Source organism: Serinus canaria, chromosome 8 (assembly GCF_022539315.1).
Source record: "Serinus canaria isolate serCan28SL12 chromosome 8, serCan2020, whole genome shotgun sequence".
In the NCBI taxonomy this organism is placed as follows: Eukaryota; Metazoa; Chordata; class Aves; order Passeriformes; family Fringillidae; genus Serinus; species Serinus canaria.
The window spans coordinates 17,609,141-17,633,159 of NC_066322.1; the positions used below are offsets into that span (position 1 = coordinate 17,609,141).

General features: G+C 35.4%; 1 protein-coding gene across 5 annotated transcripts in view; it reads left to right on the plus strand.

Moving 5' to 3' along the window:
* PTBP2 (polypyrimidine tract binding protein 2) overlaps positions 1–23,599 on the plus strand; it is a 45,132-nt gene extending 21,533 nt beyond the window's left edge. For 2 of the 5 annotated variants that reach the window (XM_018912183.3, XM_018912188.3), the window contains 11 exons: positions 3,393–3,565; positions 3,990–4,133; positions 4,641–4,805; positions 4,883–4,993; positions 11,820–12,015; positions 17,802–17,956; positions 19,373–19,406; positions 19,851–19,943; positions 20,333–20,549; positions 20,652–20,729; positions 20,873–23,599. In XM_018912183.3, coding sequence (XP_018767728.1) covers positions 3,393–3,565; positions 3,990–4,133; positions 4,641–4,805; positions 4,883–4,993; positions 11,820–12,015; positions 17,802–17,956; positions 19,373–19,406; positions 19,851–19,943; positions 20,333–20,549; positions 20,652–20,729; positions 20,873–21,005 — 1,499 coding nt within the window. In that variant the 3' untranslated portion in view covers positions 21,006–23,599. The remainder of the gene's footprint in view (positions 1–3,392; positions 3,566–3,989; positions 4,134–4,640; positions 4,806–4,882; positions 4,994–11,819; positions 12,016–17,801; positions 17,957–19,372; positions 19,407–19,850; positions 19,944–20,332; positions 20,550–20,651; positions 20,730–20,872) is intronic. The other 3 variants (XM_009088515.4, XM_009088516.4, XM_009088517.4) reach the window with 3 other exon arrangements.
* The last annotated feature ends 420 nt before the right edge of the window (positions 23,600–24,019 follow it).

Below are 24,019 nucleotides of genomic sequence, written 5' to 3' on the forward strand. Positions count from 1 at the left end.
ATTAGTCATCTTGTGAGGTCTCCTCCAATATCCCATGGCCTCTCCCCAAGTTTCAGCAATTTTGTTATAAATGCTCTATAGGGAAGGATCTTTCAGGTTGTTGCTGCTTAGGCATAGACTCTATTTCTACCAAAAGACTGTGTTACTCCTCTAGTACCTTGCTCCCCTTGACTTGGCTTTTAACCTTCATGGACACTGCTAGTAAAATTTGTCAGAGGATGAGATTGTTGTTCCAACAGTAGTTAAATTCACCTTTCAGTGGCTCTGATCAAGTTGTGTTCCTGTGTCGTAAATGTGGTTTTCTATTCCCAAGTGCAATTTAATGATGCGTCTTCAGCTGAGAAGTACCATTTATAGTGACAAATAAGAGACTACAGTTAGAGAGGTTTCATACAGTGCCGGAATCTCTCAATAACTCTCCTAAAAGCTAAATTTAATTTGTTCCAAGAATGTCTTGAAAAGTTCACTTTGTGTATGTGCACACATATTTAGTGTATGATGCACACTTCATTACTGGAACAGGAAATTACTGTTAGGTGATGCTGAATGGATAACCAAAAGTAGAAAAAGTACATATTCTCTTTGCATTCAGCAGCTGACATGCTCATTTCTTCTGTCTTCCAAAATCCATTGTTAAATCTTTGGGCATAAAGTTTACTTTAAGAAGGTGGGCTTCATTTTTTTAATGAATGGTACCAGCTCAGCCTTCATTGTACAAGAGATGCTTTAGCCAATAAGTAATAAACAGCTTTTGTCATGTTTACCTGCCCTACTGCTGAAAACCTTTTTTCGGCAATTCCATAGCACTGAGAATGCTTGTTGCCAGTCCCCCCATCCTGTCCCTCATGCCCCATCATTTTCTGATTGCCATATTTTCTTTTGTGCCTAATTCTAAATTTTTTTTTATTACTGTAGTATATTTGTCTGATTTTTTACAAAAATGTTTTTGCCCAGGCACTTGTCTACATAGCTTTTTTACAGTAAGTAAAAAAAAGTAATAAGTACAGTGTGGTTGAGGGTAAGACTGTGTAAAAAGTAAAATTGTGTGAGAGGATTGTATATGTGAACTGAGTTAAAGCTCTTAGTTGCTGTTTAGGAAAAGATAACACATATTTAGAGCATCAAAATGCTTCTTTTAAGCTTGTTTTTTAAACTTACTGCAGCAAAAGTTGAAAAACTGTAAAATGCCAGTATTAGGTAGCAGTGCTAATAGATGCAAAATCAATTGTGTAATACAGTAATTAATAAATTATTGTGTTAAATAATGATTAGAGGAGCATTTAAAATAAATATATGTGAGTGATTATATACTGGCCAGTGATACCTTTACTAGAAATGCTGGGATTACCTGAAGCCTAATTTAAATAGGAGCTTTAGTGTAACAAAAAGTAAATTCCTGGACATTTTGCTGTGGAAAGGTTAATATGTTAAAATTGTCTGTTGAAAAGCACACAAAAGACAAAACATTTTTGTCAGTACTGATCTGAGCTATCATGGTGAATATTTTTCTGGTGATGTAAAAAAAAGAGGTTTCTTTATTTCAGAAAATCCTTTAGTTTCAAAACTTTATTGTTTTCATTTCTGATTGGTAATGTTTCATATTTTTTGAAACTTAATTGAAATTATTCAGAAAACTGAAGTATGAAGGGCAGTGGACATGTAGTCTCAGTGTCACCATAATTCTTTTATCCTTTGCAAGTTTGTTTTTAATGTGTTGTTTCTAATGCATTATCCAGCCTATCACACTTCACCTTGTTTCTTCTGTTTGGTTTTATTTTGTTTTCGTAGAGATTTAAATTGAGAACTAGAGAAAACTGTTGTGTGATGAGCTTCCAGTGAAAAGTAAAAGAAAACTTTGGCTGTTTGTCTCTTTGAGATACAGTTATAATGTATAATTCTGAACAAGTGAAATCTCGTTACCTGGAAGCTCAATCTAACCATGTTTGCCAAAATGGTACAGTTTAGAGTCTTGTGTAGACTTCAGATCCTAGGTCAGTGGGTATTTTTCAAATTTTACTCTTCTGTGTTCCACCAAAATTTCTTTCTCTGCAGCAGACCAAAAAAAAATACCTCCTATTTAATGGATTCTAGTGTTGTCAGTTGGAGATACTGCTAGCTGAATTTTGAACAGTCTTGAGTGTTGTTAGGTTTTTGTTGTTTTGTCTGCTGTAGTAAGGTGGAAAACACTTTGTGTTCTTCAGTGCAAGAACTTTTTAAAAGCTTAGTCATGGAAATTTTTTTGGATGAGGATTGATGGTAGTGGTACAGTGTGTGAGTATGGAGTTACTGCATGGTGTACTTCTAAGACATACTGTTTTTACCTAATAGGATATTTTGAATTTTATATTTAGATAAATCGAAATATCTTTTTTGGTAGAAGAAAAAGAAGTCTTACACTTGTTTCATTAATGTGTAAGTGCATGCTGATTTTCAGCACTGATTAATTCATTAATATTATATCTTATGACAGTGTTGTTCTTTAGCTCTTGACTCTAATGTTTACTCCACTGACATATTTTTAACCAAAGTAAATATTTTTTTTCTGGCCTTCTTTCAAAAGCAAGATTTCTTCCATCCAACTGGCTAGCTGCTTGTCAAGCAAAAGGAGCTCCAGTTGGAATTTTGCTGTAATTCTTTGTAAGAATTCTGGAGAGTATTCTGAATAGTCTTTCTGGTGTTTTGTACATTGATGCTAATGCTTCCCTGATTCTTTTAGGTAAATGTATCTGGATCTTCCCCCTCCCCTGTCTGTGTTGGCTGCATTGTGTTGTTAGTTGGTTTTTCCTTTTTTATGAGTGAGCTTGTGGTTCAGAATGGATATTTTCCTTCCTTAAATTGTTGGTTTCATCAGCTTTTTGTGATGTCAGTCCTCTGGGTCATCCCCTTTCTCTGCTCTGATCTTTCCCAGCATAATTGATGCTTCCCATCTTGCTTTGTTACTTTTCTGCTTTTTGTGTCCAGTTCCTTAGTGCAAGCAGTTTTTAAAAAAGACTTTGGGATCTATTAATGATTCACCACTATTTTATTTCTTTCAAAAAATCTCTGGGTAGCCACTAACTGTTTTTACTTTAATGTATGTTGGAGTTCCTATGTGACCCCTTGTTAGACATGTTTAATATGTGATTCCATGTTATTATATGAGATGCTTCACTGCACGTGAGGTGTAAAGAATTTGCTGTGGTCTCTGTCAGATGAACAAGTCTTGAACAACCTACCTTCCATGAAACTAGCATTTGTCTCTGCAGAATTTGTTCTGAAGCCTTGAATTTGACCTAAACCAAATGAGATGGCTCACTTAAAATTAATCTCATGTTTATAATTAAAAGTATTTTTTAATAAAGCATTAATAATATCAGTAAACTTTTCAAATAGAGTCTGAATATGTCTTTCAGCCAATGGTAATGACAACAAGAAATTCAAAAGTGATGATAAAATGGATGGGGCTCCTTCTCGTGTTCTTCATATCAGGAAATTGCCTGGGGAAGTGACAGAAACAGAAGTTATTGCTTTAGGTTTACCTTTTGGTAAAGTAACCAACATCCTGATGCTGAAAGGGAAAAACCAGGTAATTTGTTGCTTTTTGATTTTTGGTATGCTTACTGTCTGATTTCAAAATATATTATTAAAATGCTATTGAAGTAAGTCATAAAGCAGTGAGTATTCTAGAAAAAAAGAGCTTTTATTTCTTTATTTTTCTAAATGAGTTTATGCCATTTTTTAGTAAATTTTGGGGGGAAATGGGATGGTTGGCAGCTACATAATGCAAGAAGTTAGTTGGAAGATAAATATTTATTCTTGCATCTTCACTGATGAATTTTTGGAGATGAAGTAGCTTAGCAAATAAAGTTGGCATGTGTAGAATGACATTTTCTGAAGGCTGATATCAATTTTTTAAAATCTGTTATCAAACTCTTTGTTATTTTATTTGCATCTATTATGAAGATTACCTGCTTTGTAAATACTGAAAATTTTAATTTTTTTATTTGCAGGCATTTTTGGAACTTGCCACAGAAGAAGCAGCTATCACTATGGTTAATTACTACTCTGCTGTGACACCTCATCTTCGTAACCAACCCATTTACATCCAGTATTCCAATCATAAAGAACTAAAGACTGATAACACACTTAACCAGGTATATTTACTGTTTTAGAATTTTCCCTTCCTTTTAGAACTTTCTACATAATTAAAATGGCAGTGAAGTATTAGCTGAGATTACCTTTTGAATGTAAGAGAAGTACCTCTGCTTTCTGTAGTGTTGGGGTTTTCCTTGGTTGGTTTGTGGGTTAGTTTTATTTCCTGTAAAGGAAAGAATCTTGAAACCTACAGAATCCTCACTTTCTTTATTCTTACTTTCTTATTAGAACAATAAGCTTTCTACTAGAAAGATTGATATTGGTGCCTTTTGAAGCCCCTCCTTAATGTGACATAAGGATTAATTGCTGTTTTCATTTTTGTTGGCTTTTCTCACAGAGTCAGACTGCATTGCAGTTAAACATTGTGTTATGTCTGTAGCCCTGAGTTTTAAATAAGTGGACTATTTTGTGTTTCTGGAGTTAACTATAATAATTTTTCTAACTAATTTCAAGCTGTTATCTTGAAATATTAAGAAAATCTCTCTTCTGTCATATTTTTTTTTAAGCGGGCCCAAGCTGTTCTTCAGGCAGTGACGGCTGTGCAGGCATCAAACGCTCCCATTAGTGGGACCACTGTTAGTGAGAGTGCAGTGACTCCAGCTCAGAGTCCAGTACTTAGAATAATTATTGACAACATGTACTATCCAGTAACCTTGGATGTTCTTCATCAGGTATGTCAAATTTCACTTTAGCTTGAGCTGTCATTGGGAGACACAGATGTGTAAAACTGTACAATGTTTTTTGGCAGATATTCTCTAAATTTGGTGCTGTATTGAAGATAATCACGTTCACAAAGAATAACCAGTTTCAAGCTTTACTGCAGTTTGGTGATCCAGTAAATGCACAGCAAGCAAAACAAGTAAGTATAGTTCTCTTCTAAGGCCAGAGATCTTCCTGTACTCTCAGTATTTGTAAAATGTTGATCTAACCCAGTACTTCTGTAACAATGTGTCGTGCTCCTCCACCACATTTGTGAATCTTTTGAGATTCAAAAAAATAAGTAGAAGTTAGTTGTTATACTATGTGAAATCAGTGTTTAAGGATAGTATGTTTATGGATACTATGTCTAAAATATTTTAGGCATTTATATGAACAAATATTTTAGTAAGAGGGCACAGAGATGAAATAATATGCAAGACTGCAATAGTAAAAATGTCACCCAGAAGTAAGAATGTAGGATGTAATGGTGATGCATAATTAATTCACTGTAAGCAGCAAATTTAGTAACCCTAATGAATTGTTGTTGGCAGGTACTTTTAAGCATCCATACAAAAATGTGATTTGTGGATTAGTTACAGATCTGAGAAAGTATTTAGTTATATCATCCTAAAAAAAAAAAAAAAAAAAAGAAAATCTGAACTTACTTGTAGCCATAAATGCCCAGAAGAAAGAGTGCAATTTACTCATGTGACCAGACTGTGAAGAAGCTTTGCAGCAGTGATGGGTGAGCAGGATCTTGCTTTTGTTTTATAGGAAACTCTCCTATCCTGGGTAGGAGAGGCAAGAACAGGTAGCTGGTTTTATTCATTATAGCAGGAGAGAGCCTATGGATAAATTATGGCAAAGATCAACAGCATGTCATCTAGACCAGATGGTTTGAATTAATTGAATGGCATATGTTCACATTTGTGGCAGTAGAAAAGGTGAACCAAAGGGGAAGGTGAGATTTTTATTATTATTATAATAATTTTCAAGAGATAAATGGAATTAATTTGTATTTTCAAACCTTCACATGCAGTCTGAGTTTGAGGAAGGCTGATTAAAATTGATGTGCTGGTTTAAGTGTTGCTTGGCAGCATAGAAAGTGCTTATTGCCTGTAGATGACAGACTAGCTGAGAAATTCACAAAATTGAAAAGCTCACACCTCAGGCTAAGTTGGCAAATTTTCCTCTTGGTAGAGGAAAGACAAAAATGGGCTTAATTTTGTGTTGCAAAGAATGAGGACTATGTTGAAATAAAGAGTTGGTTAAGTGGTGGAGGGTGGTCATTTTTGTCCCTATCACCAAATGAAATACTCAGCATTGAGTCAAGAGCTGTGAGATGGTCAAGACAGGGCATCACAAAGAATTGAACGTGTTTTCAAAAAGCAGAGTGTAAATTTTCATGCTAATGAGGAAAACAAGAGAGAAGAGATGATTTGCAGCTTGATTTATGGTGGCCCACTTTAAGATAATCTACTCCAGAAAAGCAGTCTGGAAATTCTTACAGATCTGGAACACCATTTAAATTAGGGATGTCCTTTTCAGAGTTGAAATAATATCAAGTATTAGATTGTGCCTCAGAGTAAAGAGAGATGCAGATATGCCACTGTACTACATAAGAATTTGTATGGATGGGGATGGACCTTGCAGGTTTAAAATTGTGGTACAGAAACTACATCATAGCCTACAAGTTCTGCAGAAATCAGTTGTAGACATTTAGATTTATATTTGAAATATTTGATAAATAGTTGGATGCTAAATGTATTTGTTACAGAAGGTTGTAACTCAGACTTCACTTCTGTTTGGAAAGTCATTTTTCAGTAGTAGATGTTACTGCTGCTTTTAAAGTGCTTTTCTGATGCAAAGTATGACATCAAGCGTTAAAGCTTTTGGCCTCATTTTTTGAGTCATATATATTATCAGGAAATTTAATGGAAAAATGACATCTACGAAATGGACTGTAGTGATATGAAAATTATCAGTGTAGTTCTAGGAATAAATTATAAAGAAGTTACAAATGAAAGGATGAGGTATGTAAAAATGTGAAACGAATCTAAGAATCTCTTGCTATTGTTGGCTTCAGACAAACTGATACTAGCTTGTGGGACTCTGTTGGTCTTAAAAAAACCCAGCATGTGTTTGTTTCTCCAGTTTTGCATGTTTTCATTAGGGTACCTGTTCACTTGTATGTGTGTGAATGACTAAACTTCCTTAAATAAGTGACTCCTGTATGTACAGTCATTGTCAGAGTAATGTTGGGGCCTTATTGTCAGAATGAAGTGGTCTTAGGTTTATAGTTTCATATTTTAACCAATCTATGTGTAAATAACAAAATGTTAAGAGTAGCACCAACTGCAATTACTAAAGGATGTTAAATTGGAAGGAACGTTTGATTTCCCCACTACCCTCACAAACGAAATAGAATAAAATATAGTTCTTACAGTTAAGCCACTGTGATAAAACATGAAGTGCCACCAGAACAAAAATATCAAAAGGAAATAAGCAGTCAGCAGTCAGGTGGTAGGGAAAACCCCCTTCAGCTTAAATACGTCTGGATGTAGAAGCAAGATGATGTGGTGGCTGCAATTAAGTTGTGTGGAGTTCAAGATCAAACACATGGTAAAAGAGCAAAGTTTCAATTTGTTTTCCATCCAAGCTACTGTAGAAGATAATGGGGAAATTTAATTTTCCGGTGGCCCTCTTCACAGGAAATCAGAATGTGGCCTTAATAGAAATTGAAGACTTATTAAGGAAGTTAAAGAGCAATTTGAAAAACTCAAGTGATGTAAGTACCAAGGAGAGATGCTATGCATTTGAAGGTTCTGAGAAAACAGTGACACTGACAAGAATGTGCAATATGAAGCCTCTAGCCCTGTGGGATCACTTTTGCAATTTGAATGAGCAGCTTGTGAAAAACCTCATTCCTGCTCTGCTTGTTTTGTGAGAAACTCATTTCCTGTAAAGCAGATAGTGGCTCCACCGATACTTGTTTCATCACCACCCTCAGGTTGGATCATTATGGGTTCCTTGGGTGAAGACTGGGAGCTTCAGATTCTGTATAATGCAGCAGTCTAGCCAGGGTGGAGAATGTTACTGAGAATGGGCAAGAGTAGAGCACATTGAACTGCCGTGCTTCTGCTAATGAAGGTTTTGTCTGGAGATGTCTGTATGCATATGGAGATATCTAAGCATTAAAAATAGCCCATTTTCATTGTAAATGATGAGTACTCTTAGCATAAGCAGCACACTTAAATATTTGAACACCAGTACTCTGGTATACCATGAGATGAGAGTGCTGGTGTTTCTATCTGAGAAGCTGGCTAATTCAGAGCATTGCCTTTGTGCAGATGTACTGGAAGTATTCTTGCCAGATCATGGATATTAACAGTTATTAATGACTCATCTGTAGACAATCAACTGAGGCTCATATGTAGGGCATGCTGGTCATCTTGACCCAGCATGGGTTAAAAATATCACTAGAGGTTCTGTTACAGTTGGCCGGTTGATCCTTCCTTGGCCTGCCTGTGATTCAAAGATTCCAGTGAAGGTTTGACTGCACTTGTCATCTTTCCAGTTGTTTTGCCTCGCAGCTTCAGGGTAGCTCTGTGCTGGTAGCAGTCTGCAAAAGATCTCTGCCAATATGCATTGCCCTAAAATATGTAGTAGGAACTTCAGGTAGTTATTACGGAATGGAAGAAAGGATATCTTCAGATAGGATACTGAGCTGCAGGGCTATTATCTGCTATTACTGTATTAGGCGTTTTTGGGCATCTTTAGTTCTAAGGGGCACAGTTTATGCTCAGAAATGATAAGTAGTGTTCAGGTAAACAGGAGAGTGCTGGATTGCATTGTATCGGAAGTGCAGCAACAGGTCCTTTGCACATAAAATATGTTAATTTTTGAGAACAGAATGTATTTACATACACTTTTTAGCCACAGAAACTTCTTGTATCTTAGATAGTTGTCTCAAAAGAAATTACTTTCATTCAGATGCACAGATCTGTAGGATGCACTTGGGACATATCTCTTCCAAGAGAGATACTCAAGTAAATACCTTGAGGTACTTACTTGAGCTGGAGTATGTTTTTTAAGTGTTGCTTCCTTGGGTTTGGGGGTTTTTATGCCTTTAGTTCTTAACACCCTTCTGAAAATCTTTGGTTTAGTTTTTTGGCTTTGCTAATACAGGCAAGATGAAGAATGGTACATTTGTAGAAGGTCTCATGATTCTGGATCTCCTTGGTTTGGCCCATGTGTGGTATGGTATCACATGTGAAATAAATACTCAAAAGAAAAGTTTCTTAGCAGTAACTAGAGTTCTTAGAGATCATGTTTGTATGTACATTCACTAGCAGTGAATGGCTGGTGTCATATTTTTCAGGGTGTCTGAGAGGAACAGTGTTTGAGGATTTGTTGCACATTCTTTTGCCATACAAGTAAGAGCTCAGGACACACATTCACATTTGTGACTTTAGTTGTGAACAGTTAATCTTGGAAAGAATGCTGGTTGGTGAGAGTATTTCTTGCATTGTTAGAAGTGTATGATGTTGCTGGTAAACATGGTTGGGGCAAGGGTTTTTTTGGTTTGGTTTTTTTTTTTGTTTTTTTTTGGTTTTTTTTGGTTTTTTTTTTTTGTTGGTTTTTTTTTTTTTTGTTCTGGTGTTTGAATTCTTTCTTAGAGTTTGACTACAGTGCTTATTAAGAGTGCATCCCCTTTCTTTCACGTTCAGGATATTCTTTCAGCCCATCTATGCCCCAACTACAAGGGATTTCTTTTGTGCAGTACTTTTTATATGTATTTTTGGTCACTTTGATTTTGGCAGAAAGAGGAGTTTGCTGTTTCAGTAGAAGTTTTAGTTACTTATATAGCTCCCTTTAAACACTGACTACTCTAGAAACTCCAAACACAGATATATCTTGGTTTGCTACTTCTGAAGTCTAAAATATTTCCATCAACTTAGCAGCTTTCTGCAAGCTACAAGTCAGTATTTCTACAGACTCCACACAGAGGTAAAGTATGAATCTTGTTGGGTCCTGTGATTCAGACAAAGCTGAAGAATACAGCCTTTCAGTCTCATTCACAGCTGTTTGCTTCATCATGGGATTGGGTGTTCCCTTGCTGGGCAGTGGCATTGTATTTGACAGTAAGTAAACTCTGGCTGGATAATTTGGACTTCTCTAGTCCATATCTTAGTGGATTTTAGAAGGTAGGAAGTCTTCTAAAATAGATGGCAGATTCTCAATATAAACTTTTTTAGGTGTAAGTGTTCAAGTGATATTCTTTTCCCAAATACCAACAATACTCTTGGATTGTGCTTTGTCACCATGTATTAAAGAGCTAGCAAGTGGTGTATGCTGTAATGGTTGGTCTCACCACCACCATTACAATACAGAATTAATTAAGCTTGTGCTCTATGAATAAGGACAGTAAATTTTGCTTTTGAAATATTGTGTAAAGCATTTTTAAGCTGAATTTCAAGCATAGGAGTCTCTCTTTAAGTGCTGTTTGTTGATTCAATGCATAGATTTTCCAGTTAAGTTTTTTGTTCTGTTTGTTTTAGAACTTCCAAGCTATGGCAAAATAGTTACATGGACGTACACATTCTTTTATGTTGACTGCTAATGGTGGTAATTCTTTCAAGAGGTTCTGTGTGCCCTGGAGATGTCAGGTGTGATAATGTTTTGTGGGGACAGCCTTGCTGTCCCAGGCCTAGCAGAGGGTTGTCTGCAAGGTGTTCAGTTTCCAGATGCATCACTATATGAAAATAGCAGGCACACAAGGTTTGTGCAGTGCTGACCTCAAAATAGTGGGCCCTACCAGAAACTGGATGTGTTGGCAAGTACACTGCAGATGTAACCCTGCTAACTGCAAGAGTTAGAGAAGTGGCATTTCAGTCTAACATTTCAGTCCAAAAACTGAAATAAAAGATCTGATGTGTGTATTTGAAAATTTGCTTTATTTGTTTTTTTCAGTGCATATATATCTTTATCTATATATATATGCTAGCTTTATATTTAACCCAATGACTTGATTGAATGCTAATTTTTAAGATGAGCTGCATCATCACTTCCCAGCACTTACTAAGAATTAAACTGACTTTATTACAAAAGTTTATATATTTTTAAGTCTCCCATATTTAACTGGTAGTGCTTCGAGTGAAAGGAAATGGAAATGGACTCAAATCCAAAATGTAAATGGATCAAATCCAGGTATTGACTTGCTTGGTGGATAAGGGAGATGGAGGAAACATATATGTATGTATGTATGTATGTATGTATGTATATATATATATATATATATATATATACACATACACACACGTGTGCATGTGTACATATATGTTGGATTTTTTAAAGAATGTTTTCATAGAGTACTAGTTGTCATGTTAATACACATTCTTTCAGAAGTACCAATTAATTGTGAAAACTGGAAAAAAGAGTATTGGTAACATCAGGTTAGCAGTTAAAGTTGGTTTTCTCTGATTTTTGGTGCTATCTACCTTTAAGGGGAGAGAAGGAAAGCATGCAGGAGTAATGTATATATTATGCTTAAACAGATGGCTGTCTAACATGGCAGTTAAGTCTAGATTTTTTTTTTCTCAGTTGATTTTACATGTAAGATTCTTGATTTTTTGGTTTTGTTCTTTTTTTAAATTTTCTTTGTAAAATCTATTTGGCATTATGTCTGATTTTAAGCTGTGCTATGGAATGCAGGTTAATTAGCTGTATTTGACAGACAAAATTTAAGTTTAATAGTGTTAAAATGTCCCTTGCCCCTTTGGTGCATAAAAACAGTTTTTAGGTAAGAAAGGAACGTTGAGCTTTCTGGCATCATGTTGAGAGGTTAATGCATTTTAATTGGTTTTAAGCTAGACAGATAAACATCTTTATGCTGAGCTTGTTTAAAAGAAAACAACCAAAAACCCCAACTTGTGCAACCAAGTGGTAATGTGTGTCTTTTAAATAAACTGTGATCTTTTTTTTAGGCCTTAGACGGTCAAAATATTTATAATGCTTGCTGTACCCTACGCATTGATTTTTCCAAATTGGTGAATTTGAATGTCAAGTACAACAACGATAAAAGCAGGGACTACACTCGTCCTGACCTTCCATCTGGCGATGGACAGCCAACGCTGGACCCAGCTATTGCTGCAGCATTTGCCAAGGAGACCTCTCTTCTAGGTATGATGTTGACATTCTTCTTCTGTATTGCAAAGCCACTTCATTCAAATATTCATTAATTCTTCTAACAACTTAAATTGCAATAGTGTCCAAAGGCCCATGCACGGTTCAGTCTATATTGCGATCTGAATTGTAGTAACATAATTATATTATCTTTAGAAGTACTCCAAAAAATGAATGAAAACTTGCATGACAAAATGACAAATGCACAGAGTACTAGAAAAAGTCAAGTTAGTTCAGCTTGTATCCCGAAATCTGTCCTTCCCTCTTTCATATGTTCCCATCTGTGGCCACCTTCTCACCTAATTTGTAAGAGCGACTTAACATGATTTGCGTGATTTCGTCATGTTAAATGGTTATTTGTAATATCAGATTATGAAACTAACACTTTGCTGTTTCCTTTAAAGGGGAAAGATTATGCTCTTTGCTTAAAATACCCAAACCCTTTGGTGCTATCTGTAGTTTCTGTGAATAAAAGAAAAAAACCCTATAGTTGCACTTCTAGTGATATGTTATAGGAGTTCTATATATCCTGTCAAGCTCTGAGTTCATCAGACGTTAGTGAAATGCTCTGAAAAACGTGCAGATATATCTATCTTCTGACTATTACCAAAATAATCAATGCATGCTCCTACTCCTGTCAAATTGTTTTTTGGGGAGAACACCTTTCACTCTTTAAAATGTAATAGCACTCGGATATAGAATCATTACTTTTATACAAGCTGATTTATTATGTTGTGATCATTGTTCTTCCCACTTAGTCTTTTTCTTTTTTCTTTCTTGGATAATTTCCCATTTTTGTTCTGAAGAAAACATGAGAACAACATAGATTTCATGGTGTTTTGTACAGTCTGGGCCAATCTGAAGTAAGTTTGAGTTACTCTAGGAAAGAAGAGCCTCTGCTCTCTGTTACAAAAGATAGAAGGCACTTAGTGAATGATGTGAACACAGGAAGAGGTAAATATTGTAGCTAGGGCTATTGAATGTTGCACTGTATTTGCCAGTTCTCTGAAATCAGGTTACTTGAAGGATACATTTCATGTCTACTGTTGTAAAGTACGCATGAAGTCAATTCCCCAAATTCCAGAGTGCTTGACTTTACATTTCCAGTGTCACTTGCAGCTATAGCAAAAGTTTTGGGAAGTAAAAAAATACTGTAAGAATCTAAAATTTCAGAAGAAAAACTAGCTAAAGTTAATTTTCTTTTTTTGTCCTTTAACTTCCCATAATTTAAAAATTGAAATCTCTCATTTCATGCTTTGATTGGGAAGGTGGATGAATGTTCATGTAGAAGTTTGACACCATAGAGAGGAGTGCTGTAGGACCACCCTTAAGGAAATTAGTAATTCTTTTGTTAGCCTATAATGACTAGAACATACACATGGGACTTCAGTATGAGTAGTAAGTAGACAAAAGCAAAATAAAGCTGCTTATTAATGAGACCCACAATATTAGGGATTTAGGAGAGAAGAGAGTAAAGATTCTTGAGCTATAAAGAAGTGCCAAAAGTGTTTTCTTATGTAACTCTAGTTCGGACATTTTCCTGAATCCTGAGAAGTTGATTTCTAGTCTTCGGCTTACTAATGTATTTCCTTGTATATAGTACTTAAAGCGTGCATCAATTTAACAAGATTAATTTGCTTGGCATGGTGGAATCACACTCTGTGGATGCTTGCATCATTGCATTACTATGGATATATTTAATTGGGGTTACTGTACTTTCTACAGTTATCCAAGTGACTTTTGTGGACTTTATGATCTACTACTATAGACCTGAAAGTCACTTAGATACTTTTGATTTTTGTCTGCAAAATTACAATTTTTTCTAACATTTTGATTTTAATCACTCATTCTTCTGTATATATTAAAAATAATTCCTAAAAGCATTATGAAGGTGACAGTCACAATAACTAATTAAATGTTTTCATTTGTTCTCCTTGGGTGGAGTTCTGTACATTAATTGTTTTTCTAAGCTGTAGAAAAATTAAAGGTACATAACCTGAGTGACTTTCATTGCAGCAGTGAAATGTTTTCAGCATCAGCGAAGTCAGTCATGTTGATTTTGATGAACAGTGGAGATTTTATATCAAGTTGGCTTCTTCTTATGTAAAAACATTAATTGTTTCAAAAGAGACTTAAAGGAGCTGGGTACATTTTCTTACTCTGCTCCTGGCCAGTTGGGTGGGCTTGGTATATTGTTAACTCTTCGTCCTCTGTCAAATGGGGATGGTTAGTACGGGGATTTTTTTTTTTTTGTTTTTATTGTTCATTTTTTTCTAGTTGACCTTTTGCTGTTTTTACAGAACTTGAGTTCTCCAGCTGAAAAATTTTGCAAAAAGACTCCAATGGTACTGTTGGTGCCTTAGTCATTAGGATAATTGTCAAAGTGGGAATGGTGCTTGTTTGAATATGGAATAACAGGATTCTTGTTCTGGACTTCTTACTGGGTAAAAAGGCACAAAATATAAATGATGTAATAAATAAGAGGACAAAAGATAAAAAAATACCAAAAACCGGAATGGATGCTTGTGCATACAGCTTATAGGTGTATTTACTAAGATGCTCAAAAGGAAAATGGTGGTAAGACTTAGAAGTTCAGAGAGTCATGGAGGTTGGCAAACTGATGTGTTAAGTATGGCAGAATGATAACAGCAACCTTCCTCCTAATTTTTTTTAATCTTAACGTTTATTTCCTTCTGTTTGATACAGAATTTCTTTCTGTAATGTTGATAAAGATGTCTTCATCTGAGTGAAGACATATGCTGAGTTTCGGTTGTACCTTACTCACACGTGATTCTCAGAGGACATATTTCCCCATGAAAATAGTGGAGCTCCATTTTGAGTTTAGTGTGCTGTTCTTTTGCATGCTCAGAAAGAATACCATGAGATGGACATGTGGCATTGCTGTAAAAATTTGCTGTATCTCATCTTTTATATGTATATCATGAGATTACTGACAGAAAATCCTTTAAGGACTCACTTCTTCCTTTTGCTTATGCTATGCTTTTATATGCTGCAAACTTGTACAAAACTTGGGTGCAACTTTTTGTTCTTGGCTTTTTAGGAATATACTGTAATCCATATGTCAGAAGTGAGATTTAGGTTCAACACAGTTTTGTGGCTTGAGTTTTAGTGACAGGATGTCAATCTTGTTAGTCTTGGTGCTTAAATTTGCACTAATTCCAAACCAAACATATCTCAGTTTCTTTTTGGTGAAGTGAATGCTCCACTTCAGTAAGTGTAACTTGATGATGTAACTCTTGTAGCTTTGTAAGCTGTTAAGCAGCGATGGTAAGCTGCTGTCTCCCCCAAAGCCGTAAGGAAGCAGGACAGGAGCTAGTCAGTAGAAGCAGATGGTGGTTACTTGACATAGAGCCACGAAAAGGGTTCATAACAGGTCTATAAACCCAGTTCTTGGTCACTTTTACTTAGCTACATTAAGGTGATTACTAGTGCCTGTGGTTTTCATGAAGGTTGATAATATATTTTTAGTAAAGCTTCAGTCTGCCTACTATGAAAATGGCATTAGCAGTTTGCATTTCGGAAGTCACGCAAAAGGATAAGCTGAGAGGGAACAAATAATGTGATATTTTGTATTTTACCTTCAATGAGGAAAAGGCCTCAAAAGGCTAGAAAGAATGTGTATAATATTTATATGCTTCCATTCATATTTTGAAAAAAACAAAAGCCTGTCTTCTGTAGTTGTAGGAAGCTAAAATAAAGCTAGTGACAGTGATTTCTGATACTAGTTGATCATGTTGACAACGTAGCTAACATTTCTAAATAGTTTCATACAAATCCTAAACAGTGTTACGTGGTAACTTTTCATAATAGAAACTCTTCTTATTTTTATTTATTAAAAAGCTTTTCATTGCTTTAATCAGAATGGCAAATCAAAGTACAGTGGAGACTTCAGACCAAGAATTCTGTTCCACAGCTATTTGCTGTGGCTTTGTAATTTGTCTGACCTTTTCAAAAAATGAGATCTATGTATGCTAAGTAATCAGTTAAGAACATATCAATCAAATAGATGGTCTAGCCTGCATGCATCATCACTCATTCATCTACTACATCCTCACCTGTGATAAAATAAGGTTTCAGAAATCCTTGAGTCTGTAAACTGAACAACATTCAATGAGTGTTAATGTTTTTTGAAAGAAGGAGAAAATTACTACTGGACTAAATGAGCTGGGTTCAAATGAATGATCAGAGGCAATTTTTTTTCCTTCTGTTTTTTACCTCACATATGAAACAGTAGATATAATCTCCCTCCTCTTCAACCCCCCCCAAAAAATTTACAAATGTCACAGAAAAAAAGCTTTGGATAAACAACAGCTGTATTATACTGAACCACAACAAACAAAATACTTTATATAAGAACTACTTAAAATAGCAAATACTGATGCACGTTACTCACAATTTAGATATTTGTTTAATATTACAGCTGGAAATAAACTGTTGTGCTTAGGGCTAGTGCAGCTTTATCCTTTGCTGTCGTTGCTGGCATTCTTTGTTAGCACTTTCCACTAGTGCCCCTCTTCGAGATTCTTGCTGAGAATTTTGAGGGATAATAATTGAAAATACTTTTTAGGAATGGTGTTTAATAAATAATTGTTTTTAACTTCTTCAGTGAGACCAAAGAATGTCCTTAGGGTGAGTCTGATGTTGTGAAGAATTTTGCCTTTTAAAGTATGAGTTACTTGGCTGTGCTGTGCCCAGCTGTGGAAAGAACCATAAAAACTGCACTGGTCTTCTTTAGATTCCTTTACTCCTGAAATGCTGGACTGGCTTAAAGTTTGTAAGGTTAGGGAGAGATGTCTAGACATACTGGAAGACTGGATATGCTCTAGTAAGACCTGGTAGCTCGACATTTTCTAAAATGTAAGTGATTGCTATTGAACTAGTATAAACAAGTTGTATTTCCTTCAGGTGGGGGTCTGTCATGCCATACTGTCCTGGAAAAGTATTTTGATACAATGGTGCTCGTTTACTGAACCCTGCATGATGTGCAAATGGCAATGTTGATCAAATACAATAAAGCTGTGTATAGTGCAAATGTTAGTGCAAATGTATCACAAGAACCTTTCCTGAATCCTGGGAGTAGCGCACTCAACTCACACCCCAGTGACGTTAGCAGACAAAACCAGCATTTCTCTGCGGGGTCTGAGTTCCCTTGAAGAAGAAAATGTAAAGGTACATCTGAAGCTATAGCTGAGGGTGACGTGCTTGTTCAGAGACCTGCGTTACTAAAGCCACAGAGCATGTTGAATCTTGAATTTAGAGGGTTGCCTCCCCACCTCATGCTCATGTGAGAGATGTGTAAACCTCTTCACATGGACAAATGCACAGTTGGAGATTTAGTCAAGCACCAAGTTGAAGTGAGGAATGTCTCTCAAATGATGATGAGAAATAAGGATGTAATGATGCAGAGAGCACAATTAGTGTTTATTCTTACTGATTTAATCAACATTTACTTTAGACCATCTTGATAAACTAGACACTTCAAGCATTTTAGAGTGCAGTGGAAACAGTTTTGCTGCACAGTAATGGTTATTTGAATAGAAAGTACCTTTTATACCTCATAACTCTGCAGACTTGATCTGAAAAAAATTTTCTACGTTTCTCTTACGTTAATTTACCAACCCATTTCACAACCCTTTGGATGACTTTACAGTGGTATTGTTTGCTGTGTTCAGTGGTGTATACAGCCCTAGTACTGATATAGGAGCTTTTTTTTTAAAATGACTTGTGTTTGTTTCGTAAAATATGCTTTATTTTAAAATTAGGGCTTCCTGTTGCAGCTGTTCCAGGAGCTCTGAGTCCTTTGGCTATTCCAAATGCTGCTGCTGCTGCTGCAGCTGCTGCTGCTGGCCGTGTGGGAATGCCTGGAGTTTCAGCTGGTGGCAATACAGTCCTCCTGGTTAGCAATTTAAATGAAGAGGTAAGTGAAACAATTTTACTTTGTTTTCCCCCCCCCCCTTTAGTCACACTTCATTTGTCAGTATTCTATATTTTCTATGCCTTTGGCCTCTTACATTTGGATTTTAAGCTCAAAGTATTTTTTGCTGTTTTTTAATAATCCCCAAAGTTTATTTTAAAGCCATTGTTAATTACATTTTTGTTCCTAGGTAGCTGACAACTTAAAATATCCTTTGACAGTCAGCTACCTATTTTTTCTAAGAAAAATTTGGTAACTTCATCATGTTTGAATACCAACTATTCTTTCTTTTGTAACTGTAATCATGTAAACTAGAATTTCTGTTTTGTTTCTAATTGTTTGCTGTTTCATTTCATGCTTGTATCTCACATTTTTGAGTCTTATTTTGTGTGAACTACTCTAACACATTTTTCTTTGAAGGTTCTCCCAAAGATCTTGACGAGGCACTCTTCCAGTCTCTCTTAGTAATTTTTTTTTTCTTTGCAGTTACTCATTTGTCTTAAAAATAAAAAAGTGGTGGCAAAGCATTTTCACCTTAACTGTATCTTTCTTGCTAACTCTGAAATCTAAAGGGATTAATTTAGTTTTGCATTTTTACTGTCCTTTACATTTATTTTGATGGCTGTGAAAGCTGGTATGAAATGTGGGAAGTTTGTATCAGTCTAGCTGTTCCATTTTTAACTGGCCTCTGTCACTGTAAATCATTAAGCTTTTTTTATCATCTAGTACTATTTTGTCATCCACAGTCTTGCATGTTAAAATGTTTCAGATCAGAGTGCCATTTTGAAAGATATTTTGCCTGCATTTCATAACCAGCCATGCTTACGCAGTTAAAGTTTAAATTTAAAAATTTCTATTGCATGCTTTTTTTAATTTATTTTCATGTTGAGATGAAATGCTGTAGTTTACTCTTGATATGAATGTACTTTACCCATATTTGTCTTGGGTGACTACATTTTACTCAGTTTTTCTCGTACAGTACATAAACCAACCATTTTCTGACCAAATTCCTACATTTCCTATGTACTGACCTATATTTTATTTTTTTTTTGTTCCCCACTTCCTTATTTTTTTTTCTTCTGCATTGCTGTATTCCCTCCCCCATTTCATCCTTTTCCCTGTGTGTTCAACTTCCCTTTCCTTGTCTTTACCCAAATTCCCATGCCCTTCCCTGTCTTACCCTTCTCCTCGTCTTTGTGTACGTTCCCCGTCTTCATTCCCTATGTTCATGCTTCTGTGCTTGAACAAAATGTTCCTCGGACCAACTTGCCCCAATTAACCGCCTTGAAACCATGATCCATGACCACCTCACCATTCTGCGGGAACCACCCTTCGTTATGGATGATCTGTTCATCTCCGCTCTTCCTCGACTCTTCTCTCTTCTTGTCTTACGCTGCTTGCTCTTCTCTCCTTCTAAAGATGGTTACGCCCCAAAGTCTGTTTACCCTCTTCGGTATGTTATTGTTAGCACTATACTTTTATTATTGATTTGGTTTTGTTTTTATGGTTTTTGTTTGGTTGGTTTTTTTGTTTCACCTTAATTCTTATTTGTAGCTAGCACTTTGGCTTAAAGTTGAATAGTAAATCTTTTGCTATTTTTCTTTTGCTGTTTAAATCTCTCCATAGACACAGATTTTCTTTTAATGCATGCTAATATATTTTGCATGGTCTTTAATTTTATATCATTCACATAGCTTTGAGGGTTTATCAGAAATTATTCTTTTCAAAATTCACTATTCAAAATCTTTATCTCCTTTATTCATTTGTGAGTGTGTTGAGTTTGAGCGAGTGATCTTGTTGCTGTCTGAATGTTCCATTGATATGTCAAAATATATTACTAAGGTGGCTGGCTTTAAAAATGAACTTTTTCTTTTGGGTTACTTTTGACTTTGAAAAGGTGTTTATGGTGATGTGCAGCGTGTGAAGATTTTATACAATAAGAAAGATAGTGCTCTTATACAGATGGCTGATGGAAACCAGTCACAGCTGGGTAAGATTAGTTTTCTGTTTATATTCCCATTAGTCTAAGTATTTGGAAATTAGGCTGTGTAAGATCAGTGAACTAATAAATGTGTTTATATTTGTCAGTTTGTCTCTTATCTTGGTTATCCACCAGATCCAAAATCTTTTTGCACGCACTTGTGTTCTACAAGGTCTGCACTTAAATGAATACCCTATATGAATTCAACAGCTGAATCAAATATGATGATCCCTGAATAAAATTAAATATTGTCAAAGAGTCTGTAGACCTTGTTCCTGATTCTAGTCCCTTAGCACACTGACCCTTTGATTTGCTTGAGTGCTTTTCTTCTTTGCATGTGTGATGTATCACAAGCTATTGAAAAGTAGCACTCAATTGAGTAAACTTGTCTTTTTCAGCCATGAGCCATCTTAATGGACAAAAAATGTATGGAAAGATCATTCGCGTTACCCTTTCCAAACATCAGACAGTACAACTACCTCGAGAGGGACTTGATGACCAAGGGCTGACTAAAGATTTTGGTAATTCACCTTTGCACCGCTTCAAGAAACCTGGTTCCAAAAACTTCCAAAATATATTCCCTCCTTCTGCAACACTTCATCTGTCCAATATTCCGTAAGTGTTCACTGTCAGCAATCTGATAATATTTATGTGAATCACAGCACACTGAACTGACTACTGATTTGCTGCTTATGCTTATTTTCTTCCTGTCTGTAGACCATCAGTAGCAGAAGAGGATCTACGCACATTGTTTGCTAACACTGGAGGCACTGTGAAAGCATTTAAATTTTTTCAGTAAGTACCTTTTCTGCACATAGCTCTAAAAAAAAGAGCTTTGCAGCACATCTTAAGAAAAAGTATATATCAAATTGCAGACTTAAGGAGCAACCTTAAGTTGAACTAGTGTTCAAGTTCCTAACTCCATTATTTTGTTTCAGAAGAGATCACAAGATGGCACTTCTTCAGATGTCAACAGTAGAAGAAGCTATTCAGGCTTTGATTGATCTTCACAATTACAATCTGGGAGAAAGTCACCATCTGAGAGTTTCTTTCTCTAAGTCAACTATTTAAAAAGGCAGATAGAGAATGAAGGTGTATTGCATTGTTTGGTGTTGTCACCTTTTGACTGTTCAGGAAAGTGGGGACCAGAGTTTGTCTTCTGTTTTTTTTATTTTTTTCATGCTGTTACCATTCCTCAATTGTTTTAAAAAAAATAATTAAAAAAAGGCAGTGATGTTAACTGCTTTTCAACTGTTCAACTGTTGTTTAGATAAACCATTGTTTTGTTTAAAATATTTCAAGTTAATACCACATTTTTTCAACTTAGTTGACGTACGTGCCTTAAAAAGGAAAATTAGTAGTGCTGGAGTTGCATAACTAGTAAAAAGCAAATTTGGTTGTCTGGGGCACATTGTTACATGATAATTTTAAAATGTTTAGGCAGGGGTGTGTAAAAAGGTTAAGCTTTTGTTTTCTCCTGCTTGATTTCTTTATCTGCTGGCTTGTCACTTCTTTTCTTTTTAATTGGATAAGATGCATTACACTGAAAGAGTAAAATTATTTTATTTGATTTTTACTTCTTTTTGCTATGTGTTCTTTTTTTAAAAAAAACCTTTCGTATTTCATTGTTCTGGTCTAGATTCAGTTATGAATGTAGGCATTAGTTAAAATTAACAAGGTACAGAATATTAATTTCTCAAAGGACAAAAAGTGACTTCTGTGACTTTGAGCCCTACGTGAAAAGCATTGTGGAATCTTAACCTTTTTGTACACACTCTTGTGGGATGTATCATATAAATGTCAGCACTAAGTAATGTCTTGTTTGTGGCTGAATATTTTTCGTAGATGTTTTTGAAGTTGACATGACTTATGTGCATTTCAATATATATTGCCATCTTTAGTTTGTAATTAAGATATGGAATATGGTTGTGGATTTCTGAGCATGTGCAGACTGGTCAAGCTAGTTCAGGAAATGGTGCATGTATTTTTCAATGAAGAAGAAAGTTTGCTGCAAAAGCTTGCAGGAAATTTTGTGGCAGTTTTCTAAAACTGACAACCAGGTGGGACCAAAGTTTATGTGCCTTTAGTCTTAATTTACCTTGCATTGTAATATTCAGTTTTAATAAATCTCTTCAAAATATTTTGTATTTAGAAATTGATCTGACTTTACTATAAACATGGCTCAGAATCTGCAGATCCAGTTAATTTGAAAGCAGTTCACTGACAGTCTGAACTGTTACCTTGATTCTGTTTAAATGACCAATACTTTTTGAAATTGATGTACTTAGTTTTAAGATTCATAGATTCTGTTAGCTATGTAGAAAAAAAGGTCATGTATATTTTCTATTAGTTAAGTTTTTACATCTTTAGAATTGTAAAATTCAGTATAGTTTGGAAGTGGCACAATTAAAAATTAATTTTTCTAACAAAGTTGGGAGGTTTGACGGTTGTTTAATTTCATTTTGTGTGTACTCTGCTTACCTCTGTAGCATGCTCAATAAACACTTCTGTAGCTCTGTATTCACCTTTTCTGTCTTTCTCTGCTGCTTTCTATCTCTTCTCTTCTTTGTTTTTCACTTCTACTGTGCTTCTAAATTCATGTTATTCTCTGCCAGGGTGGGAAAAGCATAATATAAAAACTACTATTTATGGCTTTTTACCATAAATCTGATGCTATGAAAAATACCAACTCTTTATTTTCAGATAGTGACCCCTTTGCAGGCATATGTGCAAATTAAACATTTCCCACCCTGTTATAACTTACTGCTTTAAAGACATAACCTTTATTGTAGTTTGTTAGCTCTCTCTTTCTATCTTTTTAGTTTTTAAGCAGATTTATGCACTAATAGATCTCTCAGGTTTGCCATGCTCTCTTGCTGCAAGTTTCATCTTTCATTTTTTTTTGTGTGTGCTAAAGATTTTCTACTAATCATACAGTACACTCGTGGGTGAAAGTGACAAAGGATTTCACATGAGATCCGTGGACCATTCATGTTTGAGAACAGGATACTTCACTTTTTCAGAATCATGGGTTCAAATGAATATTAGAACACTTTGGGCACTTCAGTAGTTTTCCAGTATATTACCTTGAACTGATTGTTGTGGGGTTTTTTTCCTTTTGAGTTAGAAATAGGATTTTACACAGTTGCCATTTAAGAGTAACCGAATTATCCTGGAGCATTCGGTTAAAGCTGTCAGCGTTCAAATCAAAGCATTTTTCAGTCACTTTGCAGCACAGCCACTGTAGGTACATTGATGTCAGAATGCTTTGTGAACTGATGTCTTCCTTTGGGTGCCTTTCAAATCAGTAAACAGCTATCAGCTTTTGAATGTCATGGTATAATGCAGGGGCTTGCATTAGTCTTAATACATGAAATAAAATGCATTTTATCAGAATTACACCCAGTATATTATTTAAGTTATACTCCAGATATTGCAGTGATCACCCAGTCTGAAGTGCTGATAGAATCCTATTCATCCATACTCACAGTTTGGGAATCAGCATCTTTTTCCAACTCGAGCACCCAGACGCACAGATGTGACTATTTCCAGTGATTTAAGCAGTAGTTAAGGGTCTGACTGAGCTGATCTGTTACGTTTTTCATCTGTACAATATGATGTCCCATATTTTTCTAAAATAAAAGTGTGTCAGATTTCCTTTTGTGTATCAGAATGTGCTTGCGTGTTTCAACTAGAAATGTGACTTGAAATTTGCCATTCTGTGTGTTCAGCTTGTGCTGAATTATTTCCACTCTAAAACGTGTATCAGATAGCATACAGTGATTGCCATATCTGTAATTTTGAAATAACTGTAAACATCTGCACTGTCTGTGTACAAATATAGGGGTTTATAAAAGGGTAGCTTACATTCTTCTTGCCAGGCTTATTTCCTTAAAAAGAAGTTTCTATACTTTTCTCATTTTTAAAATTTCTGTGGCAAAAACCTCACGGGAAAGAATATATATTGGCTTTGACTTGTTATAAATTCAGCAGCTTTTATTATGAGGTTATATTTGTATCAGCCAAAATTAAAAGCAATGACAGTCATAATTGTCATGAAAGCATTTTTTATTAATCTGAAGAAA